A 21,412-nucleotide genomic window follows, 5' to 3' on the forward strand; every position below is an offset into this window, starting at 1 on the left:
CAAGTCTGCCTTCACCTGGTGAGGGCAGAGCTCAGCTAACTGCAGCCCATAGGCAAAGTCAAGGCTCTGGGCCAAGTCTTCTCATAGACTCTTTTTGTAAATAAAGTTTTTATAACAGAGAGATGCTCATTTGTTGTCTATGGCCACTTAGATGCTATCGTGGCAGAAATGAGTAGTTAGTCCTCAAAGCCTAAAATATTTACAATCTGACCCTTTACAGGAAAAGTTTGCTGACTTCTGGTGTAGATTATCCTGGAAATAGGTGCACAGAAGGTAGACATTGGGAGTCATTCAGGGCTGAGGTCTTGACGAGTGTGATGACTACACCAAAGGAGCTGAAGATTTTGGCAGTTGAAGTATTGGACCTTGAAATCCAAGCTGAAGACGGAAAAGATGAGAAGACAGGAGGAACTGATAAGAGTTCTGGGCTTTATCTGGGTATCTTAGAGGTAGTTGGGAAAAATAAAAAGCTGAAAATGATGGAAGACTGTGGTCATAAATAACTGAAATATATGATTTCAGAAGAGGGGAAGTTCTGGGTAATAAGAGTGTCCTGGGTGTGGTAGCTGAGGTTATATGGAACTGAGAAGCAGAGTACTGGCTGGATCATCTGTGTAGATGCTGAAGTCCCCCAAAGTAGAATGGAAAGGAAGATGGTGAGCCTGGTGATTATCTTACCTTAATCGCTAGAATTTATTAGACAAAAAAAATTGCTAGCATTACAAAAATAAATAGAAAATTTCTTCCTTTTGTGATTATGATTAGAACTTACACTTTTAAAATGTCTTTTGATTATTATTAGACTGCAGATGTGTTTAATTTTGAAGAAACAGTTTATAGTCATCATATGTCTCCAGTCGCCACGAAGCACTGTTTGGTAGCAGGTTTGTACACGTGTTCTTTTGTTTTTTCATATGAAAACTTTCTCCCTTTTAATATGTAATTCGTTTTGATGTAAACATTTTAACCCAGATGAAGATCACAATTCTTTTTTTTAAAACAAGTATATGCTACTGTTTATATTTAGTTTAATAGATATTGTGCAAGTCAGGCACTGTGCTAGTGGCTAAGATTTAAAGATTAAGAAAGCACATTTCTGTTCCCTTGAAAAGTTACTTTTTAAACCACCAAAGTTTCAAAGATTTTACATGAACAAAATTATGCAGTTGTTTCAGTTTGACACGATAAAACAAGGAAATTCTTTCCTTTTCTCTAAGAATGTGTGGTTGAAATTAAACATTCATTTTAATGAAAGCTCCTACAGCAAAAATTTTCATGTATGAAGAAAAAATGTTTTTCTGGCATCGAGTATCCTATAATTTCATTATTTCTATGGCACTGTGTAATCTCCTCACCTCCAAACATCAGTCAGCTGCTCCATCTGTAAAGAGTTTGGGCATTAACTTGTCTTTGAGGTCCACTCAGTCTGTGTCCAGAGTTTCTGTGACTCTATTACTAGTGATTGGAAATATGTTATTAACGTGGAAAAGCTAAGCTATTAAAATAAAATGATTTGAGTGATAAAATAACATAGAATTAAGTACATACATTATACTGATACACATTTCCTGGTTTTGATACTATGCTGTAGTGACCTACCATATAACTATTGGGACAGCCTGGGTGAAGGGTACACAGGGCCTCTCTGTACTATCTTTGCAACTTCCTGTGAATCTATAATTATTTCAAAATTAAATTTTAAGAATAATGTAATGATAGAGCTTTCTTACTAAAGTATAGCTATAAATAATTTTATAATTATAAAAATTAAAAACTAAAGAATATTTTAACATACAATTTTATATTTCTGTGTGATATAGTGAAAATGTCGTGATTCATAATGGTAGTTTCTTGTTTCCTTTTGGTGATGATTTATAATAAAATTATTTTAAACCGTTTTTATTTTTGTTTTTATAGTTGGTACTAGAGGACCCAAAGTACAACTTTGTGACTTGAAGTCTGGATCCTGTTCCCACATTCTACAGGGTATTTTTTTATTTGAAACAACAACTACTTTGAGTAAACCATTCAATAAAATGAAACATTACTAACAATGTATTCTTTGTAAGTGACATGACTGATGTATTTTGTGCTAGTTGTTAAAAGCCAACAGGGAAATAAAGATCCTTCTGTGCATTATTCTTATAAAGCTGAACTATTGAGGAGACATTTATATGAACATTGGCCACAGAGGAAGCTCAAAAGATACAGAATGTCTAACTCAAAACCATGTGTTATTTCTACATTGAGAAAAATAAATTACTTATGAAACTTCTATCAGTACATTTATCTCCATGAGCATTGTTTAACATTGTTCTGGCGAGTAACTGTTCTTAATATTTAGGTGCTTTTATTCTCAGTAAAAATACTTTAGAAAAAGATATTGAAATAATTCTTTGGTAAAGGTATATTAACTTAAATTATTTGTACTACTTTTCTATCAGTATTTGATCATCTAATTCTAAACAATAGAAAAATGGGATGTAATTCATAAATAACAGTTTTATTCATCTGAGAAACATAATAAATATATCGGGAAAACTTGGTGTGATGGATAGCATTTGTTTTACATTATCATGAATTTCTATTAAGATTAGCTATATAGATGAAAATATCTGATTTGAATAGTTTAATTAGGTAAAAGTGAATTAAAATACTGACATTGCTTATACTGTGAATTTATCACCTGTGCTTTCTAGGTAAAAATGTTTATACAAATGCTTTTTATAATCAATCATTAAAATAATTTTTTTCTGTTACAACTTTCTGAAAAGTTAGAAAATTTTTTTATTCTTTAGAATGTTTATCTTCTATGGTTTGTTGCAGGGATCTTGTTGTAGATATAAGTGAGTGAGCTTTTGAGTTGCATCACTTATTGATGGATTGACTTCCTAGGCGAAGAGCTGTTATTTAAAAAGAAAGACTCACTAACTCTAACTGTTCTTTCCAAAGCAAAACCAGTCCTTTTATAATAAAATACCATGTGTGAAAAATGCTCCATAGATTTCACATTAATACTTAAATATAGATTATTATAAATGTGGGGAAAATGATAATTATATCAATTTATTTTTAATATTTAGTCTATACTTTTTTCATAATCAGTCAAAATTACACTGTATCTTTTGATTTTTCAGATATTTTGCATGTCATTTCATACAGTTGTTTTGCAGGTCACAGACAAGAAATATTAGCAGTTTCCTGGTCACCACGTTATGAATATATCTTGGCAACTGCAAGGTAAAATGCAAATTATTTGGTTTTGAAGTTAATAATTAATGATAAGCATTTTGAAGAGACTTATGTAACATATATATTTAGATGTTAAGTAGGTCCTGAAAAATAAAATAATTGAGTTACAGATTTTAATTCAAATTACCAAAAGAAATCTTCCTTTGCATCATAATCCTAATCATGACTATCCATCTTGAAGGTGCTCACATTTTAAAACAGAAAACAAGACAATCTGTGTAGCAATGCAAATCTACTAGTACTACCCATTAACAACTGTGTTGTGTCATTTTTGCATACAAAAGCATAGCACTCTGTTAATTTTAAGTTAGCATTTTAGTTCATTTTCTTTAATCCAGAATTATTTTGAATCTAATTCAACATATCCATCCACTCATTGATTTCATTTTATGACTCCCAAGGTTTGTGCCAGGGACACAGATGTAACCAAGGCATAGTCCTTCCAGAAGCTAACAGTCTAATGAGGGGGTATAGTCACAAAAATCAATAATTACAGGACATTCTGAAAAGTACTTTGATAGAGGTGCATCTCTGGTAGGTGTAATATGGGGAAAAAGAGCAAGAGCATTTAACTCTTGAGGATGAAGGGATTTGGAGGAGTTTTTTTGCTGGAGGAAAGAGTCTCGCGTATTTAAATGTTGAGGGAAAAGTGAAAAGTACTGGTGGAGAGAAATTAGTGAAAATAAGAAATGGAGGTAAGAATTGGTACATCAGGACCTTGAATAGACAGGAGAGGGTAGTATCAAGGGTCCCACTAGAAGGGGAACACTTGATTAGACACACGAAGGGCATCATGAGACTAAATAGAAGGAGGAAAGGTAAACATGAATATGATTAAATTTGTGGCTGTGGCAGAGAAGCTCAAGAAATGGAAACCTAGCGGCCTCTATTCCTTTTTAGTGGAGTAAAACTTGATGTCATCTATTAAAAATACTGGAATGGGATGCAGTTTTCAGGGAAGGTAGTAAAGATCTGGAATAATAGTTTTAATGATTGGGAGAAGAGCTAATTGGGGGCATCTAGGATTGCTTGGCAGTACTGTGTGCTCTGTTGAAGGTGTAGCCTACAGCTGTACTAAGCCACAGAAACCAAAACATTGAATGACACAGACTTAATAATTGTCTAAAATTGTTGAAGTTATGGATATAAGGAAGGAAATAAAATCACAGAAAGGCTTATAGGAGGGATCAAGGACCTAATGAGATAGCAGGATGAGTGTCAGAATAAGAAAGTTTAAAAACTGAAGGGATAGGAAGTAGTAGTCAAACTTTCATATAGACAGTTTAATAAAACTTTTTGCAGAAGAATTTTTACAGAAGCTATTTAGATTAGTCTTATAAAGATATGTGTCTGGATTTTTGTAGAACTGCCACCCTTCGCTCTCTGTCACAGTTTAGTCCCCAAAGAATCTTCTGTTAATAGTTTGCAGAATGTGATGGTGAAATTTATGATTTCTAAAGGAGAACAAAGTCTAGAATGTAGCCACAAGAGGGCTGGCTAAAATGATGTGAAGGTGAGGAGCTAGGTGCTGGTTGTTGGTCCATGCTAGAGTGGATTCATACTGTTTGTACCTAATTTGGTTTTCCTCAAATCGAGAGGAAAGCTAAGAGGCTTTCAATTCTCAGAGTACCCAGGAATTTGAATCGGTACCAGAATGGACCTAGTAATCAGTGTTAGGGGCCAGATATGTCCAAATCTAATCTGATCAGAAGAGACTTAAGTCTTCAAACTCATTGCAGACCTTTTCTCCAGCTAGAAAGAAAGAAAACCAACTTGAGAATGGGAAATGCTCGCTTTTTCCTGACTATTCTAATTGGCTAGGTTTAATGGTGATCTTTTAAAAGAATCAAGATTATAGGAACAACAAACTTGCTAAGGAACAAAGCTCTAAGCCTGTCTAGTCTTTGTGGAGAAAGATGCTCATGTCATTAAAAAGAACATGGGGAGGTGGTAACAGCTCAGTGGTAGAGCACATGCTTAATGTGCACAAGGTCCAAGGTTCAATTCCCAGTACCTCCGTGAACATAAATAAGTAAGTAAGTAAGTAAGTAAGTAAGTAAGTAAGTAAGTAAATAAATAAATAAATAAATAAATAAATAAAAACAACATAAAAAGCAGCAGAATTCTGTCCTTGTGATCAAAATAAGAGTACCTTTTCCCCTATTTTTTTACGTCTTTGTACCACTAATGACTATTTGCTAAAAAAGCAACAGTACTGCCACGCAAATTACAAATACATTTGCACTAATATACTGAGACCTCTTTAAGCCATAATACTGGAAAGATGAATGAGGACTACAGTCACTACCCTAGCTATATATGTCAATATAACATTTATTTATTCTCAGTGCTGACAGTAGAGCAAAATTATGGGATGTGAGGAGAGCATCAGGATGTTTGATTACGCTTGATCAGCATAATGGGAAAAGGTCACAAGCTGTTGAATCAGGTAATGAAGACTGCATTAATACAGAAATATGATATTATAGTATTTTATATTGAAAATTTTGAATTGAAACCAAATAATAAATGTATGTTGACAAGTTACAAATTTTATTCTTTTTAAAAAGGCATTCACAATAAATCAGTTTCAAAATTTATATCAACTAAATTATGGTTCTCTTTCTTTAAGATACAAATAAATTTGACATTTTTTCTGCCCCTGAATTTTCAAATGTAGAAACTTTCCTGGATTAACTTGTTACCTTTTAGTTTTTCCTCCAGTGAGATCAACTAATACAAATTCAGTGCCATTTAGGAAGTTACAGTACATTAAAGAAGTGGTAACATTTTGTGACCATTTTATCATAATAAAATTTGCAAGCTGTGTTAAATGTGACACAAATCTAGGGGACAGAGTACCTCAATTGCATTTTTACAATGGAATTTAATTTCTGTATAGGTTAAAATTCTGATTCAGAAATAATTTTGGACCAGAAATATATTAGGATGAACCATATAAAACCTATGATTATTTTAATAATATGTTAAATTAAATTAATCAGGCTATTGAGAATTATGCTTTCTCAAATCTGTTCATTTTGAAAGTAATATAAAATTTTGATTGAGACTCGAACAGTTATCTTTAAGTATGAAATACTAGTATTATTTTTAATAGTCATGGAATGATTTTTAAATTAAAAATGGAAATAGTATACAAGGCATTTGAAAGGCATTTATTTTAAAATTTTAGTATTAGGCTTATGCATTTAATTGAGTTTTGGTAGCACAGCTTATTCTCCTAAGGAAAAATTATATTTGGCAAGATTTTTTTCTCTTTTTTTCTGTTTTCCTCTATTTTTATGGTTCTAATTTATATAGCTTATCATAATTCAGATAATCCAAAGGGATTATTAATTTAAAATATGATCAACTCATATATTTTAAGTATATCAGATATTGTCCTTTAGTATGCTTAAATAACTGTATCATCAAGCATTAAGTGTATGCTGGATATAAGAACAGATAAACTGAATTATGTTTTTCCTTGCAGCAAACACTGCTCATAATGGAAAAGTTAATGGCTTATGTTTTACAAGTGATGGGCTTCATCTCCTCACTGTTGGTACAGATAATCGAATGAGGCTCTGGAATAGTTCCAATGGAGAAAACACACTAGTAAGAAATTTTAAATACCTTAAACCTTTTGGGTATAATTAAAGAAATGGATCTATGACATATACTGATGTCTTTCTGTAGATTTAACTTTGTTTCTTGCCTCTAAATCACAGCTTTCTTTTTATAATATTTTTCCATTATGTGAACTAGTAATTCTCAACTCAGGACAGCTCACCCTATCTCACCGCCAGCACATTCTCCCCAGTTAGTGGCAAATCACTGCCCTACTGAGCCACTGTGCATAATGGGAGTATGCCATATCTTTCAAGTATTTCAAGAAGAATAGAAGATTGGGAACAACTGTCATAAAATTCTGAAGTTAAATAGTCAAATTTTATACTATATTTGACCTGTAAACAAAATCCAAAATGAATGTTATAGTACCAAAACATATGGCACTTTAATACTGAAATGAATGCATTTTAAAAGTGCTAGATTCTTATGTGATGATTAATTTTTAGTGCTTTTTTGAAATTTATGTTTTGGTCCTTAGTAGGTTTACCTATAGTTTAGTAACTTTCAGAATAAGCTACCAAGAGCTTATAATTTGATGATAATATTAATAGCCAATGTTTATTGAGAGTTTATGTGCCAGTTACTGCAGTAATAAAATTTAAGATTTAATATATGTGCTGGAGTATAAATATATATGGTCTTGTTTAGTCATCATATCAACACTATGAGGGCAGTGACTGTTACAATGCCCATGTTACACATGAGGAAAATAAGACATAAAATTAGGTGACTTGCCTAAGTTTACATAGCTAGAAGGCGACAAAGTTTGACTCTAGATTCCACTCTTAAAATGCTGATTATATCCACACCCCTTAAAGCATTTATTTAATACCTTAAGCTATGTATTAACATTAATTATACTCCTTTCTTTAATCATCCTTTCTAACTATTTCTCTCTTAGGTACTCTAGGTATCACATTCATCATTAAAAGCTGACTTTACTATAAGGTCAAAATTATTTGTGTTATATTACCTTAGAGTTTGGTAATCCCTCATATTCTATGTGAAATGCTTCTCCATCATATCTTAGGTTAAAAACTCAGGCATTGTGAATTTTAATTTAGAATCTTCAATTTATTATATTGTACCATGCCCCTAATTGGGTCACACTTTCCTGTTTTCATTTTCTTCGTTTGTTTAATAAATATTTTTGAGTACTTCCTATTTGCCATGCAGTACTATACAGCAGTAAATAAAACATAGAAAGCTTCTATCCTTGTGAACGTTACATTCCAGGGAGAGAAAAACAGCCATCCATCAATCAATAAAAGTATGTATAGATGGATGGATAAAATATATATTAGGTACAGTAAGCACTATGAAGAAAAACAAAGCAAGTAAAGGAGCATAGAAAATATGGGGGAGTTGGAGGTAATGTGTTACATAGAGCAGTCAGGCTAGGTCTCACTTAGAAGATGATATTTGGCTTGAAGGAAATGACGGAGTGAGCCATCCAACTTCTGGGAGGGATAGCATTCTAGGCAGAGGAAGGAAATACAAAGACCCTAAGGCAAGAGCAAGTTTGGCATACCCAAGGAACATCTATGTGGCTCTTGTGCTCAACTAGGGTAAGCAAAGGGGAGAAAGAGTAATAGGAGATAAGAAACAGAAGGAACAGGCCCGAGAGCTTATAGGCTTGTAGGCCTTTGTAAGAGCTTCAGCTTTTTCTCTGGGTGAGATGGAAGGCCCCTCAGGTTATGAGTGGAGAAGTGACAGGGTCATTTTGGAAAAGTAGGTTGGCATGTGCATCGAAGGTGAATGTGACAGAAATAGTCTTGAATATATACATAAATTGTTAATGTGATTTGATTCCAATTTTCTCTCCTTAAAGGTAATACTCATACTCTATGGATTTTTGCTAGTAAGCCCATATTTTGAATAGTGTATTTAAAATGGATAATATGTTTTAAAAGGACTTGATCAAAGGAAACGTAATTCATGCCAAATGCCTAGAGTGGCTCAGAAACTCGCCTACAAAGAACACTTAAAGGGATTGGAACATGGATCCCAGAAAAAGTAATTCTCAGGGAACACATACTATCTTCAGATATTTAAAGGGCTGTCAGACAGAATAGGAAATAAATTCCAGTCCTGCTGTTTAGTAATTTGGGGTTATTAGATAATTTAAGGTAAAATCATGAAGGACTATGGTCAGAGTTTTTGTCTCCATTTTGTAAATCAGGATTACTATGTATCTAAATAAATGGTAGTTGTAAGGACAAAATGAAAGTATGTAAAGAGTAGTACTGTGATCTGCTAAGTAATAGGCATACCATAGAGAATAACCATTTTTACCGTACAGAGTTGCCTTAGTAGTGGTACCCTTATTAATTTAAGAAAGATGTGTAAGTACATGTTTCCAGTACATGTGTAATTATCTACAAATTATACACACATGCTGTTTTAAGTCTCTTTTATTAAAGCTTAATTTATTTTTTAGATAAAAATAAGATAGAAATAGAAATTTTCATATTTTCCTCTCACACCTTAATGAACATCTTACTGATTCCTTGAGGTGCCAACTGTACTTTGGAGATTATTGCCTTAGAGTAAGAACAATGTACCTACAGGGAAAATTCATAGGCAGCTTTTGGCATAACAAAATTTCAAAATAGTTATTCTCGTGTTTAATGTTTTAGTTACTGACATTATCATTCACCCAGTCACCAATGGCTAGAAACTGAGAGTCTATTCTTTATCCTTCCCTTCCCTTATCCCAGCTATTATATCAATTACAAGTCCTGTTAATTCTTTCTTCGTAATGTTTTCACATCTGTCTTCCCTTCCAGCTTCATTCTGGGCCCTCATGATCTCTCTGTTTAATTACTCTAACATCCTTTTAACTTTTCCCAAATTCATCTCCCAGTGGAAATCTTTCAGTGTTTTTTCAATGAACTTTTCAGGTTTTTGAAACTGAATAGGGGGTGAGCATACAGCTCAGTGGTAGAGCACACGCTTACCATGCACGAGGTCCTGGGTTCAATCCCCAGTACCTCCATTAAAATTTTTTTAAAAATTCTAAAAACCTGAATGTTTTTGTCTGTTGTGCACAAGGCCTTCATAAGCTGTACATTGTAACTCACCATCTTTATATCTTGCCACTTTCCCATTTTTTCCCTGTCCTTAGCGATATGAACTACTTAGTGGTCTTCAAATGTACCATGCTCTCCCACCCTTCCATTCTGCTGCACAGACTGCTGCCGTGTGTTACAATACTGTCTTCTTCCTGTCTTAGCTGCTTCTCAGCTTTCAGGATTCATCTCAGACACAGCCTCTCTCTAACTCCTCTAGTCCAGCTTAAATGCTTGCAGAGTACCCAGTACTCACTGGTACTACAGTGTACTATAATCTCAGTTAGTAGAATGAAAGAAAAATAATTTACCACCGTGCTTTTTGATTAGTGCAATGTAGATTCAGTTTCTAATTCTGTCACTTACTAGCTAAGAGACCTTGATCAAAATACTGAACCTTTTTAAGTATTTTTTTGTATAATAATGCTATATATCTCATAGTATTGTTTTGCATATTACATGAAATAATGCATGAAATAATTACATGAAATATTTAGCACATTGTCTGGTACTTACAGCAGATGTTGACATTCAGTAAGTGTTACCTGTCATTATTATTAATTATGCTGACAGTGAAACAAGTTGCCTTGTGATGGAATCTCTGCATCACTGTAGATATTTACTTAGTGGCTAAATGTGTATATTTACTGGGACAATATAAAGGACTCATATGATAAGGAATTGTGTTTGCCATCATCCTATCCCAAGTCTATGAAATCTTCCTCACATATCAAAATCTTTTCAAAGCCTGTACATACCACCTTTAAGACATAGCCAAAAGCAGCCTGTTCCTCTTCAGTACTTTCATAGTAATATATAGCGTGCTATTTGTCACACACTGAATTTTATGGTGAGCATTTATAGTCATAAAATGGGAAGCTTAGATAATCACCTAGCATAGTGTATGACACTAAGCACTAAGTAGATCTCCCCTTTTCTTAATATGTTATTTGAAGTTCATTCTGTAGACATTGAGAACATACTGATAGTTTTGAGCCCACAGGTGATTTGATCACAGCAGTGAGTTATAAGGATTAACAGGACAGTAAGTTGTAAGATGCAGGGGGAGCACCTAAGGATAAAGACAAAGTTTAGTGAGCTGGTTCAATATTTATACTTCATTGAACACTTTCCAGTTCACATTTGGGAAGGAATGTGCTATAGTAGAAAGAACATAGGTTTTGTAGCTAGATGTTTTGATATGTGAATGAGACCATCACAGTCTAGCAGTTCATAATTTTTTCAGGAGGAACAGAGAATTGCCAGTTGAGATTTGTATTTTTTTTTCCATCTACCTCCCAGTGTCATTCTACAAATTGTACACGTAGGATCAAAAGACAGAAATGAGGGAATGTTATACTTTTAAATTATATATAGGAATGAATAAATCTAGGGACTTACTGAATACTTTTATTTCTAGGTGTTCTCATGTATTATTTCATTTTTTTCACAATAACTCTGGTAAATGATGTAATTTCCATTTAACAGATTAGAAGAATGAAACTTAGGTTAAATCATTCATTACTCATAAGAGGCAAAAAAAAAAAAATTGGAAGGTGGAGTGGGTTTCAAAAACCCAAGTCTACTGACTATAAGTTCAGTGTTTTAATGTTTCACTGTACAACTGCTGCAGTGGTATAGCTGAATACATGTGCTCCTTTCTGTCACATGTTAACCTCATGGGTAGGTAAGCCAAGTGTAGTATCCACAGATTATCAGTATTATCCATTTGAGCCTCAGTGTCTGTTTATACACACATACACATGCACATTCCCACCCAACCTTTAGAAAAAGAGAAAAAGTCAAATCAGAATTAAAACAGACAGTGAGTCTGTTTAAACTCCAGTATTTGCCATAGTGAAGGGAGATAATGATCTGCATGCTCATAATTTCCAAATGATTAGAGACTGGCTCTACACCTACCCTAAGCTGCTTATCTAAATTATCAGCAGGAAGTAAACCTGTCAATTTCTTTAGTCCAGAGCCTCTCAGACTTTGATGAACCTACCGATCACCCCAGGGATCTCGTTAAAATAAAGATTCTAGTTCAGTAGATTGGAATAGGGCCTGGAATTCTGCATTTCTACCTGCTCAGGTATTGCTGATGTACCTTTGGCATGCGGGGTGCAGAATTTTTATTTCTGTCCAGAATGCATAATTACTTACATAAAGCTAAGCTGTTTGTATTCTTTTTTTACACTTAGCTTTTATCCCTATTTTCTGTATAATGTTTATACTTAAGTTTTTTAATTGCTATATAAACTGTGGACTTAATTTAATATTATTAGGAATTTATATCTATTCTCAGGTATTTTGCCATTCTAGATAATACTGCAGTGAATTCCTCTGGGTATATAACCTTTTGCTTTTTAGTTATTTCCCTAAGATAAATTCCTAGGAGTAGTTACTAGGTCAAGGAGTAAGACTCTTCGTTGTTTAATGGGTATAGACTTTCAGTTTTGCAAGATAAAAAAAATGAATGGTGGTGATGGTTGCACAACAATGCAAATATACCTCATGTCACTGAACCATACACTTAAATATGGTTAAGATGGCAAATTTCATGTTATGTGTATTTTGCCACAATTTAAAATGTTTTAAAATAAAAAGAAGGTTACCTTCCTTCCAAAAAAAAAGAATATCTTTATATTTTGTTACGTAATAAACCATTTGGCCTTTTAGAAGGAATGATCAAGTACCACCTACTTGTTTACCTCACTTGTATTGAGTGTCTTATGGTTTCTTAAAATTTTTGCTGAATGGTCTAAAATGATTCTTCAAGATTGCCTTAATTTGCATTTTTATTTCAAAGTTGAAATGTGAACCTTTGCTTTTGTGGGCTTTTTTTTTTTTTTTTTTTACTGTTTGTATTTCCCTTTTACGTGAAATGTGTATTTATGTCATTGGCCCATGTTTCTATTAGGACATTGATCATTTTCTTTAGACTTACTGGAGCCATTTCTATAGTATATTGTAATATTTTAAGTAAATATTTTTCTAGTCTTTGTTGTCTTAAATTATATTTAAGTCTCTTTTTGATTTTTACATCCTACAGGTGAACTATGGAAAAGTTTACAATGACAGTAGAAAAGGATTGAAATTCACTGTCTCCTGTGGCTGCAGTTCAGAATTTGTTTTTGTACCATATGGTAGCACCATTGCTGTTTATACAGTTTACTCAGGAGAACAGATAACTATGCTTAAGGGACATTATAAAAGTGTTGACTGCTGTGTATTTCAGTCTAATTTCCAGGTAAGAATGATATTTAAGGGAATTTAAAATGTTCAGATAGCTAGCTTGCTAGAGTGATTGTATATAAAAGAGTACATTGCAATTTCGTTCTAAGGAATTATACTTCTTATCCACATTTGAGCTAGGGTTTATTGAATAAAGGATAATAGAAGGTATATTTTTAGGTGGCATAGGATGTCTCTATGAATCAGTATAATACTGTGCAACTTGACTGGGATAAATTCTTTTGCATATGGGCTCCATTTATTTAGCAGTTGAAAATCTCTGGCAAATTAAAATAATTTCTTGCCCACAAGCTTTTGGGGGAAAAAATGGACATGTATATCTAATCTGAAAACATAGTTTGTGTATTTTGATTGTCTGCAATGTTGTTTGTTTTTTTAATTTTTTGCCAATGGCTAATAAGTTTGCCTTTGAGTTGATCCAGCTTACATAATTTAAGTACCTATGGTTTTTGTTTGTTTAACATCCTAACCTTTCTCTTTTATCACACCAGTGGAGCAGATTGCTTTTTCCACAGAATATTTGCACAAATTACATCATAGGCTCCTTTAAATGAATCTCAATGTAGTAAGATTGTTGATATTTTCTGTGTATTGCAGATAAGGAAAATGAGGCTCATGAAAGTTAAATACTAAAAGAATGAAAATTATGGGTTCTTAGAACTAGGAAGGACTTTTATCACCTTATTCATTCATTCATTAATACTCATTACTTAATTTGTGTTTGACACTGTGAAGTAAAATATACAGGGCTGGTTTTTCAGCCAGCACACCTCAATATGGTAGTATCCGTTATTAAAGTATTCAAATACGTATCCTTCTGTTTGTTACATAGCTGTTGCACCAAGCCCCCTAAGTGACCTTTAGCTTCACCCCCTTCCCTGGGGCCTCCTAGACCTCACCTCAACCCAGCAACTAAAAAAGGCTTTCAGAACCCTCCTCCCACTCTATGTCCAGTATCTCTTCTGATTGGCCATTGTTCTGATATACCAGTTATTAAACATTTTTAGTGTTATTTCTAGGAAAAGACTACTACGGCAACCAGAGAGGTGACATGACTTGCCTCAAATCTGCACACAGATTGACAGAGCATGATTATCCATGCAAAGAAGTTCTTAGAATACAGTACCTCTTTTCTTGTCCAGGGTCACTTAGAGACACAGCCAAGACTTTAATGCAGGTATTCTGACTACCAATTATTGCTTTCTACAAAATCAAAGTTTCCTAACAGGTGTTCCTAGAATGGATCAAAAGTGTGTCAAACTGTTGATTTCCCTCAGCCCCTAGAATAGCTGGGACAAGCCTAGGATAGCCAGAAACCTGTGGCCAGTTGCCTCCTGACAAATACCATTTCTGTATGTGCTATGTACTAGGAAAGATTTGAATCACTGCCTTACATCAGAAAGCTTCCAACTCTTATCCCATTCCATCTATTAGGATTTCTGAAAAGGACAATAATTACAAATCTAAATTATAGAAGTCAAAGACTTTTTTCTTTTTTTAATGGAGGTACTAGGGATTAAACCCAGGACCTTGGCACATACTAAGCGTGCTCTCCACCACTGAGCTGTATGCACCTCCTAGAAGTAAAAGAGTTGCATCCATTTAGCAACAGAATCCTTTTATCAATTATATATTACATAAAACTCACTGTCAGAAAATAAAATTGATAATTATAGTAATTCTATCATAAATGTAAAAATTTGAAAAGATATACCCAACATCAAAATAAATGATAATGAATTATTCCCTGTTAGCTAAAATAGGGATCCATGAATCCATTCTGCTATAAGTAAGTAAACTAATAAATTGAAAGTCTGATGAGGAGTGGGATATTACATAGTCTCAAGGTAGAACCCTACAAAATATTAATTACAAAGGTAAAATGAGTAATTTTACCTTGAAGAAGACTGAGATACATCAGTGTAATCAAATTATCAAGGTATGTGATATTCCTGGCAAAGATGCATCACCTGAATTTAATCATGAGGAAACATAAGACAAAATTTGAGGGACATTCTACACGATAACTGCTGTATATCTTTAGAATTGTCAAAATCATGAAAGCCAATGAGAGACTGAAGAACTCTTCCAGATTGAAGGAAAGTAAACAGACATAAGTACAGCATGTGATTTTTGAACTGGAACCTTTTGCTGTAAAAGATATTGTTGGGACACTTGGTGAAACTTGAATGGGGTCTAAGAATTGGATGGTAATGATATATGAGTGTGAATCATCTGATTTTGCTGGTTGCATTGTATTTATGTAGGAGAGTCCTTGTTCACATATTGATTGTTCAAGGGTGATAGAACCTCATGTTGGCAACTTAATCTTGAAATTTCTATAAGCTTTGAGATTCCCCCATAGGAATATTTTCAATACAAGCCAGTATAACATGTTTCTTAAGTTCTATTGGGGTGGAGTGAACATCGTCGGGCATGTGCATACAGCATATCCATGAAGACAGTGACAGACTGTGCATCGGCCCAAGCTTCCCCTTATAAGTAAACCTCTCAGCAAGCTGACAGATTCATCAGTTGAATAGCAGTCAGTTAGACAGCTGTGAGCTCAATAAAACTTTTTGAATTTTTGGCCTATTTTAGCTAGAAATTCATGGTTTCTTCATTGAAGTCTTTACTGAAACTGAGTTATTGACAGAAAAGGACAAACTCTTACATTTCTTCAATTTTTTTCCACTCTCTACTCTTAACACTTGATGGATACTATGACTGATAAAAACCACTATGATTGAGTGTTTTTGTAAATTTTAACATGTTAGCAAACTCTGACATACCCTAATTACTACTATTTTTAAATATAAAACAAACCTTTGCTACATCTTAAACAAACAAAAGAGGACATCAGCCCAGTGTCTTTGGGGAGTAGAGATAGAATTAATCTAATGGATCTAATCTAAGAACTAATGGTTTAAAGAGTTGAGGGAGCTCATTTCAGATTGGTCCCAGCTCTAAGCTGACCCACAGCCGTGTCTTCGCTTTCTGTGTTACAGGAGCTGTACAGTGGTGGCCGAGACTGCAATATTCTTGCTTGGGTACCATCCTTATATGAACCAGTTCCTGACAATGATGATGAGGTAAATATTATTAGTACAAATTGTACAGGGACTTGTAAATCATAAAGAAAAAACTTTGTATTAACTTACATGAGACTTTTAAAGCATTTCTTGATATTTTCTGATTGTAAAAATAATTTGCCTCTATAACACATTTGGAAAATTCAAAAAATATTAAAAGAATATAAATTTCTGAAGTTGACTTAATCACCATTAACATTTTACTTCATTTTACTTCTTGTTTTTCCCTCTGCATGTTTTTTTAACATAGTTAATATCACGCTTGAACATACAACCTTGCATCCTACTTTTCTCAATACTATACAATAAGACTTTTTCATGTCATTAATAGCTATTCATAAGTATTGTTTTTAATAATATAGCATTCTGTTACTTATATACCACAGTTATTTAAATATTTACCTATTTGAAGACATTTCTTTTGATCATTATAAAACATAATGGTAGCTATTCATAAATTATTTATATTTCTGATTACTTCTTTGGATAGATTCCTAGAAGTAGATTTATCTATTAAGTTATCATGTATGACATTTTTTAATGCTCTTTATTCATGCTGTCATAGTTTGTCAATTTACACTTCTACCAGCAGTCTGTTGATGCCTTTCTTACAGCATAAATTGGTGCAAATATGACAGTGTGAATAAAGAGCCTTAAAAATTCAGTGAGTAAACAAAGATGAATAAGGCATGATCTCTGGTCTTAGGTAGTAGCCTCTGAATTTTTTTACTTTTACCTTAAGCTACCTAAAGGTGGTATTTTCCAGATTTCATCACATGTCCAATTTGGTGTGTTATGGCTTTGATTAGTTTTAGTGTACAAATGCTTTAAATGACTGAATTTTTTTTGTAGACAGCTTAATATGTTCAAATAATTTGGTTCAGCCATTTATTTTGTATTATTGTTAATTACTGTATCCTGTTTGTCTATTACTATATACTTTAAATCTAACATAACACTATAGGTCATGTTGGAAAGTTGAACAATCATTTACCAAATGAAAAATATAAAAATAAATTAAAGGCAAATTATCTTTTACTTACATATGGAAAAAAGGATATTAGAAGAAAACTAAACTGCTTATTTTATAAAGATAATATGGGACGGTTTATTTCCTTATTATGAAGTTATGGTGGTAGTTTGAACTCCTCATCTAGAAGAATGTTGTATGTGGGTAATCAAGTTAAAAAGTAGAAATCAAATCGAAGTACACAAGAAACAAGTCAGCTTTATATCTAAGTTTAAGAGCTATAAAACCTTACCTTTTAAAATATACTGATATATAAGACTTTAAGGTAGGCACCATTCTCATATTAATATAAGATGGTAAGTGACTAGATTATTTCCAGAAAAACTTTAGTTTGAAAGATTCCTGTGAATGTAGGTAAAACATAAATATGGTCATGATGTAGATCCCAGTAGAGAAGTCTGTCTACATAAGACCCTGTCCCTTACATGTATATTTACTATTTAACTTGTATTTAAACGTGTTTTCATCTCACTATCAAATGGGTGACTGCTACATTTTCCCGGAGAAGGAACTTAACAGAAAACAAAACACACAACTACATACACACACTTACTTGGTCTTTAGTGTCAGGTAAACTAAATAATAATAATGCTGGTAACTGGGTTCAAATCCCAGTTCTGCCATTTATTAGTGATCTGGGACAAGTTTATGATCTCTTCAAACATCAAAATCATCAAAGCAAACGTGTTCTTAGGTTTCCTTTCAAGTCCACCCTTGAGATGAGATTTACTTCTCCATCAGCCAAAATATAATCCCTTAGGGGTGTTTCTTCTGATATCCAAGATAGAGGAGGAATTTAGTTCTACCATAAAAAACTAAAAAACATTGGGTGATAGGGATAGGTTTTATTGTCTTTAAGCATAAATCTTATTATTTAGTTGGCAGGCTGTTTTGTTATATTCTTAGAGATCTACCCTTTTTTTTGCCCCCACTTCCTAAAACTTGGTCAGGGTCAGAGCAAGGCTGTATAACTTCTTTTCACTTTTTCCTGCCTGAGGTCTCTTGGGTGGCTATGTTATAGTTTAAATATGATCTCTTTTAAAATCTTACTTTATTTTGACAGTGACACAATATGTAACTTTTATTTACCACTTGTGTGGATGTATAATCACTTACTAAAACAGATACCCCCTATATTCTACCTATAAAGACTTTCCACTAATTACTAGTAAGAAATTTAGAATTTATCAAGATATATGTGTGGTAGATGTTACGTTTGGTTCTGTTCTCCCTTTCCATTATTTGGACCTGAGCTAGATCCCCTTTAAATTCATACTTATCTAACTACGTTCACAACCGTCTCTCAGTAAAACAGGTAGAGATGGATATGTTCAAGCATAGAAAGAATGTCCACTAGGCGGAGATGTTGGAGAGAAAACTGAATAGATGGTAGTTAGACTTGATCAGTGGGTCACAAACAGCAATATGTGTACCGCATCATATGTAATATTTTTACTGCAACTTTCAACTACAAGTAAGATATTTTATTTGTGACTTTTTTAGCAATAAAATGTACTTCTAGTAATACTGTAATACATTCATATTGTTATCCTTTACTACTACAGACTAAAATTTATATGCAACTGCATTTCCAATTTTCACTTATTATTTTTGTCCACTCATAGCAACAGTAATTTACCTTAAAATATAATTTTGCTTCTCTTTTGAGTCTTCAAATGAAATTTAAATGTTTAATAGGTTATATATTGGGCTTCCATAGTGGAATTAGGAGGAATGACTTTTGCGTGGCTTACCTACCCTAGGACTTTTTTGGTGGATAACTAAGGCAGATTTAGAGGCTTTCAGAGGTAGCGGAGGAAAGAATAATCACCTACCCCTAAAGACAATACATCTTTGAGTAAACTCTCACTACATAACCTAATTTGGTTGTTAAATTATAAACCCAGAAAGATAGGAAATTCAGAAAACATTTGGATGAAAGAATAAATGAACAGACTTCAGTATGCTACTCTCACAAATAAGTGGACTGCTGCTAGAAAAAAACTGAATAGTTAGCTGAGGCTTGGTAATAGTTTTGGGTCTGGACATTTGTGATATAATGGAATTTTGTTTGTACAACTAAGTGAAAACGGCCAACATTAGTTTCAGTAATGGCAACAATACCCAACAGTAGGTTAAGTAATGGACTCTGAGCTATAGCTTTAACAGCTATAAAGAATACCTAAATTAATAGATTGTTTTCTGACTATCCAGGCTGATACTTGGGGAATTTTCTGGAAACACCTACTTTTTCTACTGTTATCATTGTTTGACTTATAAGAGTCTAAGTCAGCTTGTTCATCAAAAAGGAACTGAACATTCTCAGGTATATCATAGGGGTTACCCTTAACATAAAATATTGCTACATGTTATAAAAGGCAATACATCTAAGATGATTTAAGAGTAATCTAGTTACTAATACATTATTGGATTTGGGGTTTAAACAAACTCATAACAAATGTAAAAGCTGCAGAATAAGAAGCAAATCTGGCTCATAATGTCCAGATACTCAAAAAAAATGAGGTTATCTTAAAGCCCTTTAATCATTTGCCTGAGAATAAGAAGGTTGCCATTCAAAAAGTCTCCCAAAAAAGTGAATTGATTTGAAAACCCCAGATAATTAAAATTCCTCTAATTGCTGGTTATGTTTATTAGGTACAGCTCAAAAGTTGTAAGAATACTGCAATGTTTTGTTGTTTTAAATAAACACAATCTATTTTTTATTTTTTTAAACTTCTTTTATTGAGTTATAGTCATTTTACAATGTTGTGTCAAATTCCAGTGTAGAGCACAAGTTTTCAGTTATACATGAACATACATAAATTTATTGTCACATTCTCTTTCGCTGTGAGCCACCACAAGATCCTGTATGTATTTTCTTGTGCTACACAGTACAATCTTGTTTGTCTATTCTACGCCCCCTGTACCCCCTGGCAACCACAAGTTTGTATTCTATGTCTATGAGTCTGTTTCTGCTTTGTATTTCTGTTTTGTTTTTTTTTAAGATTCCACATATGAGCGATCTCATATGGTATTTTTCTTTCTCTTTCTGGCTTACTTCACTTAGAATGACATTCTCCAGGAGCATCCATTTTGCTGCAAATGGTGTTAGGGTGTTATGCTGTTGGTTTTTATGGCTGAGTAGTATTCCATTGTATAAATATACCACATCTTCTTTATCCAGTCATCCATTGATGGACATTTAGGCTGTCTCCATGTCTTGGCTGTTGTAAATAGTGCTGCTATGAACATTGGGGTGCAGGTGTCATCCTGAAGTAGGGTTCCTTCTGGATATATGCCCAGGAGCAGGATTCCTGGGTCATATGGTAAGTCTATGCCTAGTCTTTTGAGGAATCTCCATACTGTTTTCCACAGTGGCTGCACCAAACTGCATTCCCACCAGCAGTGTAGGAGGGTTCCCTTTTCTCCACAGCCTCTCCAGCATTTGTCATTTGTGGACTTTTGAATGATGGCCATTCTGACTGGTGTGAGGTGATACCTCATTGTAGTTTTGATTTGCATTTCTCTGATAACTAGTGATATTGAGCATCTTTTCATGTGCCTATTGATCATTTGTATGTCTTCCTTGGAGAATTGCTTGTTTAGGTCTTCTGCCCATTTTTGGATTGGGTTGTTTATTTTTTTCTTATTGAGTCATATGAGCTTCTTATATATTCTGGAGATCGAGCCTTTGTCGGCTTCATTTGCAAAAATTTTCTCCCATTCTGTAGGTTGTCGTTTTGTTTTACCTATGGTTTCGTTTGCTTTCAAGTTTAATTAGGTCCCATTTGTTTATTCTTGCTTTTAAATAAACACAATCTAAATGCATGTTCTCTTTCAAAGAAAACACCAAGGGAAACCAACATGCTAACAACAAACATGTTACCATTTCTGATACATTTTGCGTGTGTTTCTGAACTACTTTTACTAGCTATAAAAATAAATAAATAAACCTCACTATTTAATAACCCACACTACTTTTTGGACCACCTTAGTCCCCATATATGGCTTTTTGATTATTTATAAAAGTCAGGTCTATCCAAACAATAAAAGTTGCCTACATTAATATTTTGGGC

The 21,412-nt window shown here is 33.5% G+C and overlaps 1 protein-coding gene across 3 annotated transcripts in view; it reads left to right on the plus strand.

Annotated features, from left to right (window-relative positions):
- The window catches only part of ERCC8 (ERCC excision repair 8, CSA ubiquitin ligase complex subunit), a 53,032-nt gene that overhangs the window by 23,310 nt on the left and 8,310 nt on the right, over nucleotides 1-21,412 (plus strand). For 2 of the 3 annotated variants that reach the window (XR_012071440.1, XM_006206030.4), the window contains exons 5-11: nucleotides 803-884; nucleotides 1,918-1,986; nucleotides 3,174-3,240; nucleotides 5,601-5,701; nucleotides 6,746-6,870; nucleotides 13,012-13,209; nucleotides 16,223-16,306. Coding sequence is in view for 2 of the 3 variants with exons in the window: in XM_006206030.4 (XP_006206092.2) it covers nucleotides 803-884; nucleotides 1,918-1,986; nucleotides 3,174-3,240; nucleotides 5,601-5,701; nucleotides 6,746-6,870; nucleotides 13,012-13,209; nucleotides 16,223-16,306 (726 nt within the window). In the remaining variant the exon portion in view is untranslated. Of the gene's footprint in view, nucleotides 1-802; nucleotides 885-1,917; nucleotides 1,987-3,173; nucleotides 3,241-5,600; nucleotides 5,702-6,745; nucleotides 6,871-13,011; nucleotides 13,210-16,222; nucleotides 16,307-19,550; nucleotides 19,679-21,412 lie in introns of those variants that run through there. The other variant, XM_072958615.1, reaches the window with a different exon arrangement.

Source organism: Vicugna pacos, chromosome 3 (assembly GCF_048564905.1).
Source record: "Vicugna pacos chromosome 3, VicPac4, whole genome shotgun sequence".
Taxonomy (NCBI): Eukaryota; Metazoa; Chordata; class Mammalia; order Artiodactyla; family Camelidae; genus Vicugna; species Vicugna pacos.